This window comes from Brachionichthys hirsutus, chromosome 17 (genome assembly GCF_040956055.1).
Source record: "Brachionichthys hirsutus isolate HB-005 chromosome 17, CSIRO-AGI_Bhir_v1, whole genome shotgun sequence".
Lineage (NCBI taxonomy): Eukaryota > Metazoa > Chordata > Actinopteri > Lophiiformes > Brachionichthyidae > Brachionichthys > Brachionichthys hirsutus.
The window spans coordinates 7,073,043-7,092,014 of NC_090913.1; the positions used below are offsets into that span (position 1 = coordinate 7,073,043).

The 18,972-nt window shown below is 41.3% G+C and overlaps 1 protein-coding gene across 1 annotated transcript in view; it reads left to right on the forward strand.

Moving 5' to 3' along the window:
- ntn1a (netrin 1a) overlaps nt 1-18,303 on the forward strand; it is a 43,771-nt gene extending 25,468 nt beyond the window's left edge. The window contains exons 3-6 of the mRNA XM_068750975.1: nt 5,775-5,924; nt 7,677-7,730; nt 14,525-14,599; nt 17,780-18,303. Of these exons, the coding sequence (XP_068607076.1) occupies nt 5,775-5,924; nt 7,677-7,730; nt 14,525-14,599; nt 17,780-18,108 (608 nt within the window). The 3' untranslated portion in view covers nt 18,109-18,303. The remainder of the gene's footprint in view (nt 1-5,774; nt 5,925-7,676; nt 7,731-14,524; nt 14,600-17,779) is intronic.
- The last annotated feature ends 669 nt before the right edge of the window (nt 18,304-18,972 follow it).

The following is an 18,972-nucleotide window of genomic DNA, read 5'->3' on the forward strand; positions in this document are numbered from 1 at the left end:
AATGAATGTTGAGTCAAGACAATGCATTTAAAAGGTGTTTCCTTCAGCTGAGTTCATTGATAGGCCAATCTGCCCTCAAATGTATCATGGAAATGATTCAGCTCCTAATTTTCACGCTTTTTGCTCTGTAGAGAATGAACTCACCACAATGACATGTTTTGTGTTATGTCCAAAAAAACTAATGCAAAAGTGCAGATTCTACATTTAATGTCAGCATACATACCAAGCATGTTTCACTCTCTGCATGAAGATAAATTAATAACAAAAGCTCTACGCATCCATTTGTTCACCCCTCCAGCTACTCATGACCGATGTTTCCTAAACTGACATTAACACCTTTTCCTGGCTTTGGGCTCATTCTCCTGTCAACCTGGAATGCAAACACACATTCATCACAGGGGAAGTTGTGTGTCCTTAACCTCTATCCTCCGCTGTGTCTACCAGGATAGATAATTGTGGAGATTTAACCTTGTTTTTTTGTTGTTGTTTTTTTTTTTACATCCCGCCTCATGAGGCTTTAAGGGCCTGGTGGGTGTTTAAGTTAAGATTTGTTTATTCTGTTTACCTGCATTTGCATTCAAAGGACATGACTGACATACACAATTTTAATGTAGAGCATAGAAGCAAAAACTGTTGCAAAACGGGAAGTTCACGCCAAAATGCAGTGGGGTTTTTTTTTGTGCGTAAAAATAGTATAATCAAGTTTGAATTAGTAATTGACCATGTAATAGCATTTCACAACAATTTTCTCCAAAGCCGTACACTTTTCAGATGATGCAGACATTTTCCTCTTTTATTAGTCAAATAATGAATCTGGCATATTTCCAATGATTGCAGACTTCTTTTCATTACTTTTTATTGCTGAGGCTTTGGATTTCGCTCGCCACTGAAACGCGAGCCTCCTGAAGCAGGCGCAATTTGGGTGGCAGTAGGGAATGAAATCATGATTGCTTTTGCCCCAGAAACAAATTAAAGCATACAAATGTGAAAACCTTAGGTCATGTATGATTAAAGATGTCTAACTAATAAGGAGAAAATTGCTGGTTTGCATTAAGAAAAATCTGTTTTCTAGTGATGTGGAAATCTTCTCTCATATGAAGGTGATGCCGAATTTAATACAAGGAAATTGTGAATAAATGATTCATGAAGTGAAACTCAAAGCAGTGAGTCAAAACCTGTGAAAAATGTGCTTGTTATGAAGCTCTGGCATCTGGATTAACATCATGTACAGCATGCAATACATCTGGGTATGTGAGGTTGGCTCTATTTAAGTCTGTCTGTAACGCTTTTTGATGACGAATGCGACCGATTAACTCCTTCATCTTCATCTCTTCATGCATGGATTCAATCTCTGCTGCCTTTCTTTGAGTTATTTCTGACTGATTGATGTGCTGGCCTTTGCTGCTGACATCATGCAGCATCCATGTTTGTTTCATAAAAGGATAGTAACCAAGGAACACTTCAGACTTCTAGTTATAAGGCAGGCGTGTAGTTAGATGGTTGAGTCTTAAAACTTGGGGTTTGATCCAATATGGCACAAACATCTGGCTTAAAGTAGAATTATTAAATATTCCCGCTTCTTTTTGTGCTTCTCAACATTCAAAAAGCTACATCAATTTATAAAATTCCCATTTTTATTATTTTCAAAGCTAAAACAAAGACATGATTATGACGATTTATATGTTTACTGTACAATTGTCCTTTCATTTATATGGACTAAAATATAAATGCATTAATCCACTCGGTGAATCATTAAAATCGATCTAAAACAGTGAACTCTTTTAAGGTCACCCTGTTCCGCTGGCTTATGGCAGCGGTGCAGTCCCGTCACGTGCTCATGACATCAGAGTCTCCAAACCACATAAGAAACTCACATCTGACTCCTCATCACCTTCAAAATAAAATATAAACACATTTCATCGTTTTAAAAATTGTCAGCTTACTTAAAAAAGTTTTGCTTAATTTAATACATGAAATTAGCAAGCGTTTATGTCCTCCAAACCTCGTACCTGTCAAAGGTCTACTGAGGTATTCGGTTACCTCATACAATAAAGGATCTGTGGTCGTTTCCTCAAGCTGGCAAACGATACAAAACATGAACAGTTTCTTTTGGCAATTATAACCTTTTTGTGAACTAAATTTGGAAAGTTAATGGTGAAGAATGTAGAGACGATAGTCATTGTGTTACAACCCGCTCTTTTTACGTTAAAGTTAAACACACACCACTTTTTCCTTACATCTAACATCCATTTCTGCTGCCAAATTCTCTCTGGTTTACATCATCAGAAAGAAAAAAAAAACCTGTTTCTGATCCTGATGCAGTATGAGCGCCGCCGCACCAAAGTGAATGCAATTAAGAGATTTGGTTATTTGTTGATTTCAAATGAAAGGAGAATGAACTCGGGTCAAGAAGCACAAGAGTTTGTTTTTATGCGAGTAATGCAATCCCCCTGAACGCAGCTCATTTACATAGGGGCCCTGCATCAGCTCATCCAGCGAGTGTCTTGTTAGCGACATTTAACAACCAGAACGTATAAACTTTCGCCCCTCATTTAGTAAGAGTGCAAACTCAGAATAGGTCTCAAGCAGCTCGAAACCTCTGAATAAAACAAGCTAAGTATATTTGAAAGAGAAATGTTTTACTGAAGAAGGCAAAGTGAGATTTGCATCACACTGGGTGGTCTTTGAATACTTCTGGCATCTATGACAAATGTCACAGCAGTGATGCCTCTTAGTGGAGTTTAATCAGCTGTCTGTTGTGCCTTGATGTGGAGTCAGCGGCACGTTGAACGGCAGCGACAGATAAGGAGGCCCTGCTCGTGGTTACTTTTCTCAGAGGCTGCCTGAGCCGAATGTAATGAAGCGCCTGCAGCTCAGTGCCGGTGCTGCAGCTGAGGGGGTGAATTTGGAGTTTTCACGATTGCTTTCTATCCTCAACCATCATATCATTTTGGCCATTGGGATAATGACGAACATCTTTTGATGCGATTGGTCAGTTTCAAACAAATTATAACAACCTTTAAGAAATCCACCCCCCACCCCCTTTTTCTCTTCAGCCACACATGCATCTTTCCCTTATGGCATGGTATATTGTTTTTCAGGGCTTCACATTTAGCTATGGTTTCCATTGGGTGCGCCGTTTTCAATTTATTCCCAGACACGTGAACATCGTTCACATAAGCTCCCTCCAGTTTGTATGTGGCAAGAAGCAGGATTGTTTGACCGGCGCGTCCTATTACTCTGATCAGCACACACTAATGAGACACACTCTTGAGGATTTAAAAAGACATCGGTTCACATTGAGTTAAAACCCAATAACACGATCTGTTTCTGTTTCTGAACCTTCATAATAATAGAACGCAGACTTTGGTAGCTGGCTGCACTTCAGGGCTAGCAAATGATTCTTATTGGCACAGAACATTCAAACTCAACGAGGGGGAGCGGAGTTAAGACTTCAAATACCAGCTCTACGGTTAACGATTGGAAGACTTAGACATTTTCTCATTTTAGAATCGCAGGCTCTGGTCCGCCTGCCTGCCTTTGAAAAAGCATTCCAGTTTCCCCATTAACCCCAAACAATTTTTTTATTCCTTTATATGCCACCCCAGGCGCCAAGACCTTGTTGTAGGATTTCTGTCCTGATCCAGAGGCAAGACAGTCAAACAGACTCACATTCACATTCCAATATCTTGACTGCTTATGCATTCACACCTTCTTATGATAATCGTCGCTACTCCTCACTGGAGTGTCGGCGTCAGCACAAAAAAAGGGCCTCTTGCTCCAATATCTCCCCGAGTCATCTGCAGTGGCCATGACACACACACTTAAGCGTTAAGTGGACACACACTTAAACCCCCCCCCCCCCCCCCCCCCCCCCCCCACAGCAAGCCCTGCTGTAGCCAGCAGGTGGGTCATTCTGCAATGCAGGGAGGGGAACACTTTCTCATGAAGCCCGGACAGCAGGTCAGGTAGTCAGTCAGGGGCTAAATGTTTCCCACCTGTAGACCATGCGGTGCACACCTTGATTTACTGGCAGGCTTGAGGCTGTAATCTGGGATAACCGTGCAAATGCTCTTCAAAATAAGAGCAGGGCTCTCTGAAGCCCCGACCAGAAACACAGTCCCCGCCCCCCCGTGCTTCAAATCGTCCTGACATATATTCCTAAATTTACGAGCCGGAAGACGTGCCGCACCAGCTTTCATGCTGTTTATTGGTCCTTCTGTGTGTGGGTGTGGGTGTGTGTGTGTGTGCTATTATTCAGCTAGACACAACTTAGCAATGAAAGCATTGACAGATTGGTCTGATAAAGGTACTGATGGATTCACACACTTGCAAGGAGGCCTTCTCCAAAATCTGATTAGTCGTGCCCACACACACTCACACACAAAGAGGATAGATAAGAGCAGCAACAGAGGCAAAATCACAGGAAACAAGCAATAGAGATAAAAAATGTGTGTGTGTGTGTGTGTGAGAGAGAGAGAGAGAGAGAGAGTTTGCTTGGTTTGTCTATTTTAGTATTTTACTTGGCAACATATCTCACAGAAACAACATCAATGTTGTTTCCAAGAGGTCAATCATAAAGAGCTCAGCTTCAGGCGTACGTTACCGCTTCGCAGCACCCTTTGCCCCGAGGCCTGCTGTTGCGTGGATCTCCCAGAGAACCTGTCTCTCATAGATCCTGGTGAATGAGAGCTCTTTCAGCCCTGAAGGTCAAAGCAAGCAGAAACCTGGGGTTCTGACTGTCTGCACAAGCGTTACTTTCAATTTGCGTTGACATTTATACATATGAAACACTAATTCTGTGCAGTTTTTAAAAAAAGGCTAAACCACTAAATACCCATTTAAACCTCAACTTTTATAATTCATCTCTGGCTTTGAAGGCTTTCAGAGAGACAAATGACACACCAGAGTCACTAGTCAGACAGCATTCATTCAACACTAATTTCCAACCTTTGGCTGTGATGGGCTTGAATTGGAAGCTATTGGAAAACCTTTCCTTGAAGCATGCGTGTTCGATGGACCCCCCAGTTTGAGCGGAAGTGTGACACACTGGTGTTCAAAGCTCACCAGAAATCAGAAACAGGCTATTGGGATTATCCATTATTTTATCATTTGGTAAACATGCACAGCCCTTTCCCGTTACCACACACACATAGAGCAGCGGCCCCCCCAACAGGCCAAACGGCCACTCACACAGACGTTTGGGATTCCAGATCCGGTAGATACAGCTTTTCGCGGTGGAGTCTCTCTGAAATCTCATTACATTCATTCAAACTTTTTAATCAAACAAGTTTTATGCTTTTAACTTTCTGCTTATGTGGTTGCGGTTCCTTAATTTTATTTTTGCCATTTGTCGCTGTTGTGCTGTTAGTTGATGCTGTGGCTAAAACGCGATGCTGTGTTTTTTGATTTGTGTATTTTTATTTGTCATTGAGATGAGAAATAGTTGCACCTCAGGATCAGCTTACAAATACTGTGTTTAAACTTGAAAAGACAAAAATGTCATGACTTGAATGGTGCTCTGAACTTTTCTTGGCCGCACTCAACGCTGTGGCGTCGTCTGACCTGTGTGCACGCCGCCGCCCGCCTCTCACCACCTCATGATTGTCTCCACCACTGCTTTCTTAGCTGCTGTGAACCCACTGTCACCCTCTATGGATAGTATATGTTTGTATCTCCCACCAGTCTTGTTTTCGTGTGTGTGTGTGTGCGTGTGTGTGTGTGTGTGTGTGACACCACTCACTGGACATGTCTTTCTTCCTGTTTCCTCACAGCATGTGATTGCCATCCCGTGGGCGCTGCTGGCAAAACCTGTAACCAAACCACAGGACAATGTCCCTGTAAAGACGGCGTGACTGGTATCACGTGCAACCGCTGTGCTAAAGGCTACCAGCAGAGCCGCTCGCCCATTGCACCCTGCATAAGTACGTGGAACCAGTCTGTACCACATCTGCCTCACTGTAGGAGCAATATGGTCTGGCTTTGGGTCTAATGTTTACGGCACACATGTGCACATTCACGCACACACGCACACACACAATAAACTCCACATACACAAACACAGTAAGAGCAGGCCCTCCTGCGCTGCTTAAATCTTCTCATCCCTTTCTTCAGACAAGTGCTTCACATGCAGCTGGGTTTTTTTTTTCTGACCAGTAAAACTGCAAGTTTAAATAAACGCTCCATTAAGCTGAACCTCAAGCATTTTGTGTTGTAGCCAGCTCAGCTTGTTGCTGTCCATAAATCTGATTAAAGACTCAGAGCTGTTAACACCAGCCGTGCCAAGTTCCAAAGTTTCTTAGATCAAAGAAAGTTGTGGGTTGAATTACAAATATTAAAACAATTCAACGTCCAATCATATGCTGAATCAAAATATGGCCTCAGATTGTAGTCAAATTCTGATCAAATATATTGAGCTTCATGGCAAATTTATCGATATTTATTGCCTCTTTTTTTTCTTCCAGCGCTGCTCATGCCTTTTTAATGAAACACTGAATCACTGCATGATTGTGCATTGATGTCACAGGATAGAGCAGATTACATCATCCTATTGATATCTGTGATTCTTCGGAGTGTCAAGTAAGAGTTAAGGAGTGCAGCGACACTCGCAAGATGGAAATGAAGTGTCTGATCATCAATATGTAATCTAGTTTAAACTTAAACAGCTTTCATTGCCGGTGCAGCATCGCACTTGGAGTCGCCACGGCAAATCAACCTTCTCCACTTCACCTTGTCCTTTGCATCGTCCTTCCCAAACACCAGCAATCAAATCTACACAAATGATCCAGCACACGTGGCATCTGATTGATATTGATGTGAGATTATTGATCTGACTGACTGAAGGGCTTCAGGCTTGTTCAATGCAAATGAATGAAAAATTTAACTTGATCATAAGATTTGATTCTGTATTTCTTCCCTCATGCACAGTCTCCTCTTTCACAGAGCTGAAAGCACCACTCTTGCGCACATCTTTCCTCAGCGTGTCAAACGCTTTCTTTGCATGTGTCCTTCATACATCTCTGTGGTTTTGCTTTTTTTTTTGGTCCCGGTATTCCCCTTGCTGCTCCGTGCAGCCTTTTTGATGAGGCCTCTTCTCCCCCCCTCATGGCCATTACAACAAAAGGCGCCACGCATGTTTTATGTTCTTCTGTTGCCATCCTGCTTCTTTGGAGATAAGACAGCCATTCTTCATGGATCATTTCTGAGAGTGTAAACTTCCTACCCACTTGAATACAACTTTGTACGAAAGGAGGCCCGAGAGAATCACGTCTTGATGCAGCACCATCATGGTTTTCACAGCAGCAGAGTAAAAGGCAGGATGATGAAACACAGAAATCATTTTTGCAAATCAAAATAGCATCAGACAAACGTCTTGAGTAGGAGAGTTGTGTTTAGGAACTTACTGACTTGTGGGTGAGGAATCTCTTGAAATTTGCTGTGCGAGATTGGAGAGGTAACAATAGAACCGAGAACCTAATCTTTCAGATGTCTCGTGTTCAGATTGTGTGTGTGTAAATCTGCATGCCATCAACTATGACTGGAACACAATACTGAAACATTTAGCACACATTTGCATGTACATGCACACGAAATGAAAAACACATGTATGAATTCACATCATGAAATTAATGTTTATCGTGTGTCTGTGTCGTGTGTTTTTTTTTTTCTGGGAGTAGAGATTCCATTCACACCACATTCTACTCCGCCCAGCAGCACAGAGGAGCCATCAGGTGAGTCCAACTGGGAGTTGTTTATCTCACCTTTTCTTGTCATTGTGTACAGGAAGACAGAAAATGTCTGTGAAAGATCTCATTTGTATAAATGGGTTGCATTTTTAACAGTCACACATCTCTGCAATATATTTTTTCCACAAATGCACTAACAGGCTTCTGGATAAATTGGAGCCCTCACTTTTGAAGGATTTATTAGAAGTAAACCTGATAGGAGAAACCCCGCGATGTGGCTGGTAGGCTAGTACTGAATATGAATCTTAATAAAATGCAGAAACCCAGAATCTATTGTTTACTTCTAATTTGTTTGCGTAGGATTACCTGAAGATTCTGAATCTGTTTGCCTGACTGTGAGATATTTTTTGTTTGAATTTCTGGTTATGTATTAGTTTTTTTTTTTGTTTGTTTAATTATATGATTGAAAAATGCAGTTACATGCCATGACAGAAATTCTACATGTTTCACAAAAACACACTGTACCTGTTAAAACCTCTTTGAATAACTTACACATTTTATCTTTTGACCTCATGGTGGGAAAAAATTGAGTCATCTGGCATTGAGTGTTTGCTCTGTCTCACACATGACATTTGAAGGAGGCCCACTCTCCCTGTGTGTGTGTGTGTGTGTGTGTGTGCGTGTGCGTGTGCGCCACTGTTGTTGGACCCTCTGAGGTCGCAAACGTTCTGTAGACAGTTTGGATTTACAGCACAGTCAGAAAACACGTGGTCCCCATCCCTCCTGCACCGCTTTTCTTTCCTCCTTTAGTCCCTTTTTGCTCGCCTCCACTTTCTTTGCCTCCCTCTGTTTCACGCTTTGTCTTCACATAACACTGTGGGTGGTGCTGAGCTAGAATACCTGGCATCTCTTTGGGCCCCTTTGTTATAGGAATCTGTTTTGGGTGCAGGAAATTTTCCTCAGATCAGTGAAGAATTATGAAAAGAAACCATTTTACTTTATTAAATCTGAAGGGGGGAAATGGATTTGGTATGTGTTGCATATTTGATTTCTACTTCAGTATTTAAACACTGAAAGGGAAAAATCATGTTTGGGTCATTCTCTGAGGGTTTTCTGTCTGAAAATTCTCGCTTTGAACTGTCGTTTTGTGAAATCTTTGCCTGCAGCTCCATCCTGGCGTTAGGATTTTAATTCCCTTGATTAAATGTGTCATTGAACTAATGTAAACACAACCTGAAGGAGAATGTGGAATTACTTGGACCGTGTAGGTATACAGATAATCTAATCTCAGCAGAGACCTCCCCTCTCATATGTATAATGGGTACGACTTCCCAGACTACTCAGCCAAAAGAGGTTGAAATCAAGCAGATGGCTGGACGAAGCGCCTTGATGGACGTCCTGCATCAACTATGTCAGAGTCATGAGTAGCCCAGGGTCCCACTGGACCACCCAGGCTTGAAGCCCACAGGATGCATACATTACCCTCTGAAGGTTGCAGAGCAAATGCATGTCTGCTCAGCCTACGAGCAGCTATGATATGAGCTAATATGTGATTGCAAACAGATGTACTGGTTTTATAAGAGCACATCCTATCTGTGTGGACTTTGTATGTTCTCCCTGTGTCTGCGTGGGTTTTCTCCGGATCCTCCGGTTTTCTCCCGCCTCCAAAAACATGTAATTTAGCTGAATTGACTACTCCGAATTGTCGACAGTGTATGTGTGTGCGTGAATGGTTGTCTGTCGCTGTGTGGCCTCGCAATGCGCAATCCCACATCTCGCCTATAGCAAGTTGGGATAGGCTCCAGCAACTCCCGTGGCCCGCAAAGAAGAAGAGCGGATGTAGATGAGATGATCGTCTCATCTACAAGAAATTGGATGGATGGATGGATAGTACTTGCCAGATACTATAAAATTATACGATGCATTTTTGAACATGAATCTATGATAATAATAATAACTGTTATTAATATTATTATTAGTGATTAATATTAGTAGCAGCATAGTGATTGTGAATAAGAAGCAAAGGGGGCTATAGAATGTGAAATACCAAAGGAAACGTGATGAAGAAAGATTGTAGAAAGTAGAAAAGGAACCAAATGAAGGAAGGAAAATATTGGAAAACACCAAGGATGGAGAAAAGCACAACCAGAGAATGGCTGGTGAGGGAGCGGCCAGGGATAAACCATAAGATTGCTTTTTTACATCATGTCCATGGGACGACAGATGAAAACTAGTGTACACATGTGTACAGGTAATCATGTGTTTTATGTAATTGCATTGTCCCCTTTCAAATAAACTAAATTCAAATTCAAGATGGCGCAGTGGTTAGGACGGAGACCTACCGGCTGCCTGGGTTCGATTCCTGAATACAGCCCACATCTCATCTCTTTCCTATCACTTCTCAGCTGAAATAAATTAAAAATTCATTTTGTTTAATTGTGATGAGTACCTGTAATGAGGGGGGAAATGGGAATGATAAATTCTGAAGAAAATAATTTGTTAAACAATGTAATTGCATTTACAAATGTATATCTGAACAAGGGAAAGCACATGATCTGTGTGAAACCAGGTTGATACCGTCAGGGAGCCTTGAGGAAGTCTGGTGGGTGTTTGGGAAAATGGAGTGAATATCAATTTGTCTCCAGCAGCATGGCTGACACTCTCTTGACCACAGGGAGACTTGGAATGCGTGGAGAATACCTCCGACAGCGTGGCCTGGACGTATTGTGTTAGTAGGTTACAGATGGTGTGAGTCGTCACTCCTACGGGTCGTGACAGAGGCGTCTGTGCAGCAACGAAATGTGGAGAAGATTAACCGCCGATGACCTGCAATGGCCACGCAGGCCTGTCAGGATGCACAGGATGTGAAAGTAACTGATGATGATGAGGGGAGGAAGAATTGGAGTGATGATGATGATGATGATGAGGCGCAGGGTAAGAAGGTTCAGTCTTACGTGAGTGAGTCTTTCTTGACTTGGACTGGAAACGATCTGAGTCTGTGTGTGGACACTCCCCGGATAGTTTGGACATGAGTCTTTCTTCTCACACTCCGTTCATGGGTGTCTCATCATTACGTTAGTTGACTGTATGATGCAAAGATACAATGAGAAGTGGACGCAGTAGTTACTAGTATCATTATTATTATTAGCTCTGCCAAGGAGGTTATCTTATTGACGTTGTCTTTCTGTCTGTCTATAGCAGGATTATGGAACGCAAATCTGCTGGAAGGCTCTTGATGGAAAAAAATCTGAAGATGGGTCTTCATTAGCACTTTCAAAATGAATGTCCACCATTTTTAAAGAAATAAAAACCCTTTTTTGGTGGGTTAGTTCCTTTGTATGTATGCTGTGGTTGAAGCATACATTGTCCCCTCTGACAATCTGAGTCAGTTACAGTAAAAGAGCATGACCCAGCTCATCAGAACTAACTGCACAACACCTGTAATATTATTCCCAAAACTCAACTATAAGGCCAGGAATCCAGACAGCCTCTTCACTGGCTGCAAAAAACCATTTGCTCACTGACAATATAAGAAAATAAGCGAGGAGACTCGCTTTCCTCAATTTTTCTGTTTCTTTGCTGGACGGACTCTAGACTCGCGGCTCCTGGTGCGAGAGCAGGGCAGCACACTGGGCTCCATAATCTAATTACATGGTTTATTTGGCACAATTTGTTTCTCAGTAAGTCTGGTTTTGAAAGACAGCCCTCCTCCTGGGCTGTTATTTACACCTCCTCTCACTGCCCCAGTGCCTCCAACGCCGACCCGCTGGCAGAAGTTTGTCCCCATCCAATAGAAACTTTTGACACCTGGCTTTGACTGTATTGTAATCAGTTCTCCACTGTGTGGAAAGTTATTTCACATCGTGTCAGAGCTGCTGAGTGCAAATGGCAGAATAAGGCATACTTGCCTGAGTTTTGGCCATTCATATTTGTACATTTTTGAAGTAGCAGTATGTTACCTGCACCAAAGAGGATATTGAATAATCACTAAACAGCAGCTTTGTCTACTCTTATTTGTGTACGTCTAACTCTTTTATGAATACTGGCTACTGAACCTAGACCAACCTAGACGAATACGGACAGTGCAATGCCTGGGCTGAAACACTGAGACCTGGACAGAACTGTATCGAAGCAGCTTTAGTAAGAATCTCAAATGAAAACGATTAGTGAAAAAGGGTTGAACTGCGCTTTGATAGAAGGGGCAAAGGGCCACCTCTCAGTTACTTCTCAGTGCACTAAAAAAGTACGAAACAAAGCGCCGTAGTAAGCGCATCCACTCAGAACACCCAGAGCTCGTTTTAGCTCGATGCAACAGGACTGCTCCCACTTCCCCTGCTTGTGACGCCGGCACAAAGGGAACATTTGTCCTCGCCGTAGGGGACTGCCTGGCCCTAAATAGGAACCTCGGGGTGCTCTCAGCGGGGCCCGGGGCTGTGTCTCAGGGGTACACTAATGGGAGAAGAAAGCCTATCAAAGGGAAGTATCATGATGGCATCAAGGGGGGTTATGAGAAAACAAAGCCTCCTTTCCACTGCTCTCCTTACAATCATTTACATGGTAATCAGGTGCAGCTTATACAGACTCTTCTGTTTCATTTACTTTACTTATTTTTCTTCCTCTATTTACTGCCACAAGCTCCAGCTTTGTGTTAGAACTCTCCCTCATAAGGCTTAGAGCTAGGGTTTTTTTTTTTTCTGATTTGGGGGTTTCACTTAAGATCCTGGTCCTCCTTCTCGCTACCCCCAATAAATTTCACTCCTGTCTTTTTTTTGTCAACCTCTCCACCCCTTCGCTCTCTACCAGTGTCCATTCTACCCTCCTCCTTTCCTGGATTTTTTCTTGTCGAGGTGTTCCCCAGGCAACCTCATTCAAACAGAGCATAAAAGAGAGTTAAGACACGGAGCAAAGCTCTGGTCACAACAATTACCCTCCAATCCTTCTTCCATCCCACCACTCTTCGCCGTGACTGTTCACCGTTGATCCGTCTCTTGGTACCTCCTTCCTTCTCTATTTTCCTTTATTATACTCATTACAACTTACACCACTAAAGTGTAAACAAATGAGGGCTCTGGATCCAATTTATGCCCCGTTGGGAGAGCGCTGACGAAACAGAAAAGAGGAAGAACACTTTTTTGCAGTGAAGGGGCAATCACTGAAGCTATACATTCTCTGGATTGCTGGGGCCAACAAAAGTGGAGGGCAGGGATATACTGTTGCCTCCTTCACCTCTGGGTAATCTATCATAAAACTGAAGGCATGTCCTCTTGGATATATGTTGAGAAGCAGCACCATTAGTTATGATATCCAATTCATGTAAAACCACAAGAATGAATGGTGATGCAACAAAGTCTCATGATGTGGGAGAAAAAAATGCATAAACTCTTATGGTGAATGTTTATATGTCCTCAATACAAAGCTATCTCTGACTTTACTTCTGTCCATGTGGCATGCAATCAGACTTGTCTTTTCCCTTGCTAAAAAAATATCACACTTTTTTAATAACTTCCACAGTAAATGGAGTACAAAAACACTCATTTCAGCTCTATGTAATTTCATGCACTCAAAATGTTTCAGTGTATCGTCAAATAATCTAATTAGATGTTTTTTTAATGCAAATGACAGATCATATTGAATCACTATTAAGTACTAACTCTTGCGTCTTAAGTGTGTGTGTACAGTATATGGACGCTCAGCAGAGATAGTAGAGCTGTTGCCCAAATTGAGTGAATGAGGAATTTATTTGTTCACGGCTCCAGAGAGCTCCCACCCACCCCTCACACGAATCACCCCCCAAAATAAAAGCGTACCTCTGCCTAACACTTCATGGATGGCTAATTTTTCCTTCCTGACCTTCCCTTTGTGTGGCATTGACCCCCTTCACACCCACCTCCCTCCGCTCCCTCAAAGAGCTGCAAGCCCTCAGCGCTCTTTCCCCCCCAGCAATAAATGCAAAAGCCTGACATGATCTTTGGCGGGGCCTTGAAGTGATCCCTGGGTTAATTTTTTTTGGAGGTCGGGGGGGGTTGAGGTGACAAGCGAGGTGAGAGTTGGAGGGGAGGAGTGAGGGGTTAAAGCGGGGAGAGGGTGGTCTACACATGCATGAGTCATTCCCACAGTGTGACAGGCAGTGACTGAAGTAGATGGCGATGGGCATTTGTATTTCTCCTGAACCGCTGCTGCTACCATTAGCTGCATTCAGAGGTCCTCGCCATCACAAGCAGAAAGATGCCTGTCATACAGCCATAGCTTTTTGTCGCATCTATTGTTCCCTTAAGTTGTGCAAAAATAACCTTTGTTTCTTTTTGTGGTGGATAATGGATTTGATTTGAACAGAGCTTATTTATAGTATGTTTACTTACTTGTATTACAATTAAAGTATGTGAGCCATGTTACGTCATACTCCAAGAATATCACTTAAATTTGAAGAGGATATTATCCGGAATCTTTTGGTAGTTTTTTGTGGGAGGATATGTTGAGCTAAATGTAATCCATTCATGTGAAGAAAAATAATTATTCTCATTTACTCCTCAAATTATTGAGTATGCTTAAAAATGTATATCAAAGCAGCTATTTATATTTTTATGTTTTTTATCAATATGCATTTTTGCAAGTATTTTTTAAACCAAAAGTAATTTGTAAAAAATTCTGACACAATTATATTAACTTTATTTTAAAGTTATGCAATGACCAATTGCATTTTTCTTTAAGTTGCGATAATTGTATAAATTGAGAATGTTTCAACCCCCAAGAATATCTTACTAAATATATATATATATATATATATATATATTCTCCCTATACATAACGTCTAACTGTATTTGTTCTCCTCTTTCATGCAGACTGTGAATCTTATTGCAAGGCATCTAAAGGCAAACTGAAGATCAACATGAAGAAATACTGCAAGAAAGATTACGGTGAGTCAACACAGGCAGTTGAATCACCTGAATCAATGTTAATTTCTACAGGAAACATTACAAAAATGTGTTTTTATTTTCAAGGATTTGAATCTGGATGAAAAATAACTTTGTTATTCTGTCAGAACAAATAGTATGTGTCAACCTTATTATTGGTAGCTTTAAAATCACTGAGAAACATATACTCAGAATGTACTAAATCTTTGTTTGGAATATACACATATTTAACTTTGCACCATGTCAAGATTTCAAGAATACACTCCATTCCATTCCAGCATGGTATATGCTATGCTTCATAGAAAAAAAGAAAGAAAGAACTCTTCATTTATCATATATATGCAAGCACACATGTTACACACACACAATGAAAAAAGAAAAAAAAAATTAGAAGAGGAGGAATTTTACTGATGTCTTACTCCGAAGACAGAGACAGGATCAAACAGCAGATCTCCAAGCAGGAAGGAGAGCGGACAATCAGAAGGAGGGAAAAGATGCTTGACAAAAAGGGCAGCAGAGGTGGGTGTGGGTGTGTGTGTGTGTTAGAGAGAGAGGAGCTTCCGTCCGATTCAAACATGGTTGGATAAAGAAAAGACAGAGTGTCAGGAATATAGACGCTGATTACGGCAGTCCATTTACCCCACAACCAAAAAATCTCCAGTTGTCTCAGTGACTGTCCGTCCGCCGAGCCATTCAAGGCGGGCGAAAGAATGACCTCTCTCCTCTCCCCCTGTCCTGATTGAAGTCAAGCTGCTGAATCGCTCAACCAAGCAGCGGCATCCTGCAGCATTCCACAGCAGCTTGATGGACGGGCTCGGACTTTGTTCTGCAGGGATTTGGGGGAGTTAGGGGGGGTCAGACCCATGGACGCCTCCGCTTACACCAATGCCTACCTTGTTGGCGATGTTGTGAGAAGAGATCCACCTCTGAATTATGCAAGGAATCAGGGTTTGCAATACAGTTTATCTGGCAAAGAGTTATCCGGTGTAAACCTGGAATCGCTGTCAATGTGGCGATAGGTGTGGCTGATTTATAACATATATGAAGAAGAGTTTGAGAGACTATGAAGAACACACGGGAGTGATCTAAAACTTGAACCTCAAGCACTGAGATCACAGAGTCAAACAAACTTTTCATCCAACTAAACAGTATGAAATTTAATGACTAAGTAGATTACAACACAATACAAAAAATGTACAAAGCAAAACATGGACTGTTATAAAGTATTGACAACTTTAAAAAGAAATATATAGGAAAATATTTGGAAAGTTGGAGTGTAAAAAAAAGTTGTGCAATTTAATTAAGATTTGGACTTGATACAGGGGCAGGTTCTAAATAAGCTCCTTCCGGTTCATCATTGTAAAAAAAGAAAAGAAATGAAAAAAGCCTTTGTTTAATTTTACTTTTTTCCTTTTTATTTGATTCATTGAAAAATTAACCTAAATAAAAATACACTCATTTATTTATGTTCAGAAAAAAATCCAAGATAGTAACAATATCCAAAAATGCTTATGCTTTGGAACCTGAACTGTCATTTACAAGCAGCTTTATGATTATTATGCTGATTTCATAATAACGTAATGCTGATAATATAGAAAGATCTACTACTATTAATACTCTACTTTCGGCCTGTCCTGTGAGGGGTCGCCACAACAGCGCAGTTCAGTTCAGTTACCGGTAATCAGAGGACCATTGGCTCCATTGGCTGCAATGTTAACGAACATTTTAAAGTGATCCAGAATCCAGGATCTCTTCTGGAACATCACCAAAATGTAATCATCTGTTCCTGATCACATTCCCAGCATTTCCTGAAAATGTCATCAAAAACCCTTCAGAACCTTTTGAGTTATCTTGCGAACAGACAGACAGACAGACACCGGTGATTACATAACCTCCGCATGGCCTCGGCAGAGGTAATAATCTAAATCATGTGCTGCCTTATTACCATTTGTCCCAAAATCTTTATACTGATACATTAATTTGAATCCATCTGTCTACCATTAGTTCAAAATGCTACATCATCCTCTGTGTAATCAACTTTCTCCTCACTTTGCCTTCACTGGCGGGGGGACGACTTTGTTCTGGTCATGGTCATATCCGTAAACCGTCGTTTGCAACAGCAGGTTCCAGATTTGTAACAGACCAGATGAAGAACCTTGGACTGCGTTTAGCACGCATGAGCTCAGCAAAGCCGATCTGAAAGTCAAACACAATGTAAATCTACAAGATAAGCACACAGAGCCATAGCTTTGGCCTGTTTTGAAAAGATCAGCAGGGGGGCTGTGATTCAAAAGAGTTGAAGAGTTTCGGGGGGTATTTTTGGTGCCTTGGAACCAGAAGTAAATATGCCATTTGTTTTTTATTGTTGCACCAACAGAGATGGCTTATAGCCGTAGCGCTTAACAGTTTGCATGGATATAAAACTTTCCAGCTTGAATTATTAATACAGAAGACAACCAAGATGTCCATCTGCATCTGAAATGTCTCTTGAATAATAAAATATTTTCTGCTGTCCATCGTGGAAAAAGGAAGAAAGAGACTTTATTTCACAGGGATAGAGAAACCAATGTTGTTTTAACATTCAAAAGAGACCTGTATTTACACAGCCATGCGAACAATAAACTGAGTTCCAAAGCAATGATTCAACGTGATTATGGATAGAAACCTGCCCTAATAGTGCCATGATGTCCAGTTCCATTAGCGCAACATTAAACGTGAAACCAGTGAGCCTATAGTCGTTCAATTCAAAAGCTTTCCTATAAGTAAAGGTGAAGTATAATGGGACTTAATAGAGAGCTGGTCAATCTAATCCATATTTATGTGTGCCAGGTTGGGATCTATAAGAGGTCCAGTATCCCTCTGTTGCTGTCGGAGGACCAAACCAGCTGATTGATCATGTGATATCATACGAGTGTCTTAGCAGTTAAAGTCTTACCTCCTAATTACATTACAAATTAACCTGCTCTGTCAGCAGTTTTCTCATGTAATGCATGGGGAGCTGTATTTCATAGCTGAACCATAGACCGACCTTTTCAAATGACGCTATTGAAAATGATCTAAAAAAAAAAAAAAGGTTTGAACTTTGTATATTTTAATCATTACCTTTCTTATATTAGGTTGTGTTAAAATGGAGAGATATTCTGACATGTGTCATCTCTTTTGTTCCCCACCTCCAATCTGCAGCTGTCCAGGTGCATATCCTGAAGGCAGACAAATCCAGTGAGTGGTGGAAGTTCACCGTCAACATCATTTCTGTCTACAAGCAGGGCGAGAGTCGCATTCGCCGTGGAGATCAATATCTCTGGGTCCGTGCCAAAGACGTGGCATGTAAGTGTCCAAAGATCAAACCTGGGAAGAAGTACCTGCTGCTGGGGAATGACGAGGACTCCCCCGGGCAGGGCGGAGTGGTGGCAGACAAAGGCAGCCTGGTTATCCAATGGAGGGACACGTGGGGACGCAGGCTCAGGAAGTTCCAGCAGCGTGAGAAGAAAGGCAAGTGCAAGAAGCCATAGGTGGAAAAAGACGGAGCGGTAGAAGAGAAAAGTTGAGTGGGTTAATCAAACAACAAAACATGAGCAAGAAGCAGACAGAAAACCACGGACAGACAAGAGACTGTTTATGTTGCTGCTTTTTTTGTGTAGAAGCATGAAGAGAATTGTTTAGAGAGATTTGTTTTTCTAGTGAACTTTTGTTGAAGGCGCTCACCTTGCAGATTTGGTTTTATAGTTTATTTTACTTTGGATATTTTGCCACTCTTGTGGATTTTGCCGAATTTGCACCTATTACCACCATATACAGTTTGTGTTCCGTTTCTTTATCTCAATCATTGTATTTTATGTTTCCAGTCTATGGACAGTTTCTGCTGGTGAAAAAAAAAGTCAGAAAAAGCCACTTATTTTCCACTGTAATTTTGCAGCTGCATGGATTTTTATTTTATTTTATATATATTCTTAGTTGAGATGCAAGGTTTTCTTCCCTGACCTGAACGAGGCAGTAATATTCAGAAGAACTGTGCCATAAAATGACTGCTTTAAGTCACAGAAATGCATATTACATTTATCTGTCACCCAGCTCCCTTTCATTCACGATTATACAAATGTCAGACACTTCACACACACACAAAAAAAATTGTCTTACAATTTTAGCTATCAGCACGTTCAGAATACACAAATGAGACAATGATAAAACGCAGTATGGATTAAAGCTTTTTTTCCCACCCTCAAAGCATATTTTCTTTCCCCACTTGCTTAAGACTTCATAGGTTAAGTATTCATACAAATGTGTACATGATTACTTCTTGAGAATCCAGTAACTGGTACTACTCTTTGTAATAATGTAAAAATGCTTTTTGGGCTAGTATAAGCAAAATTTTAATT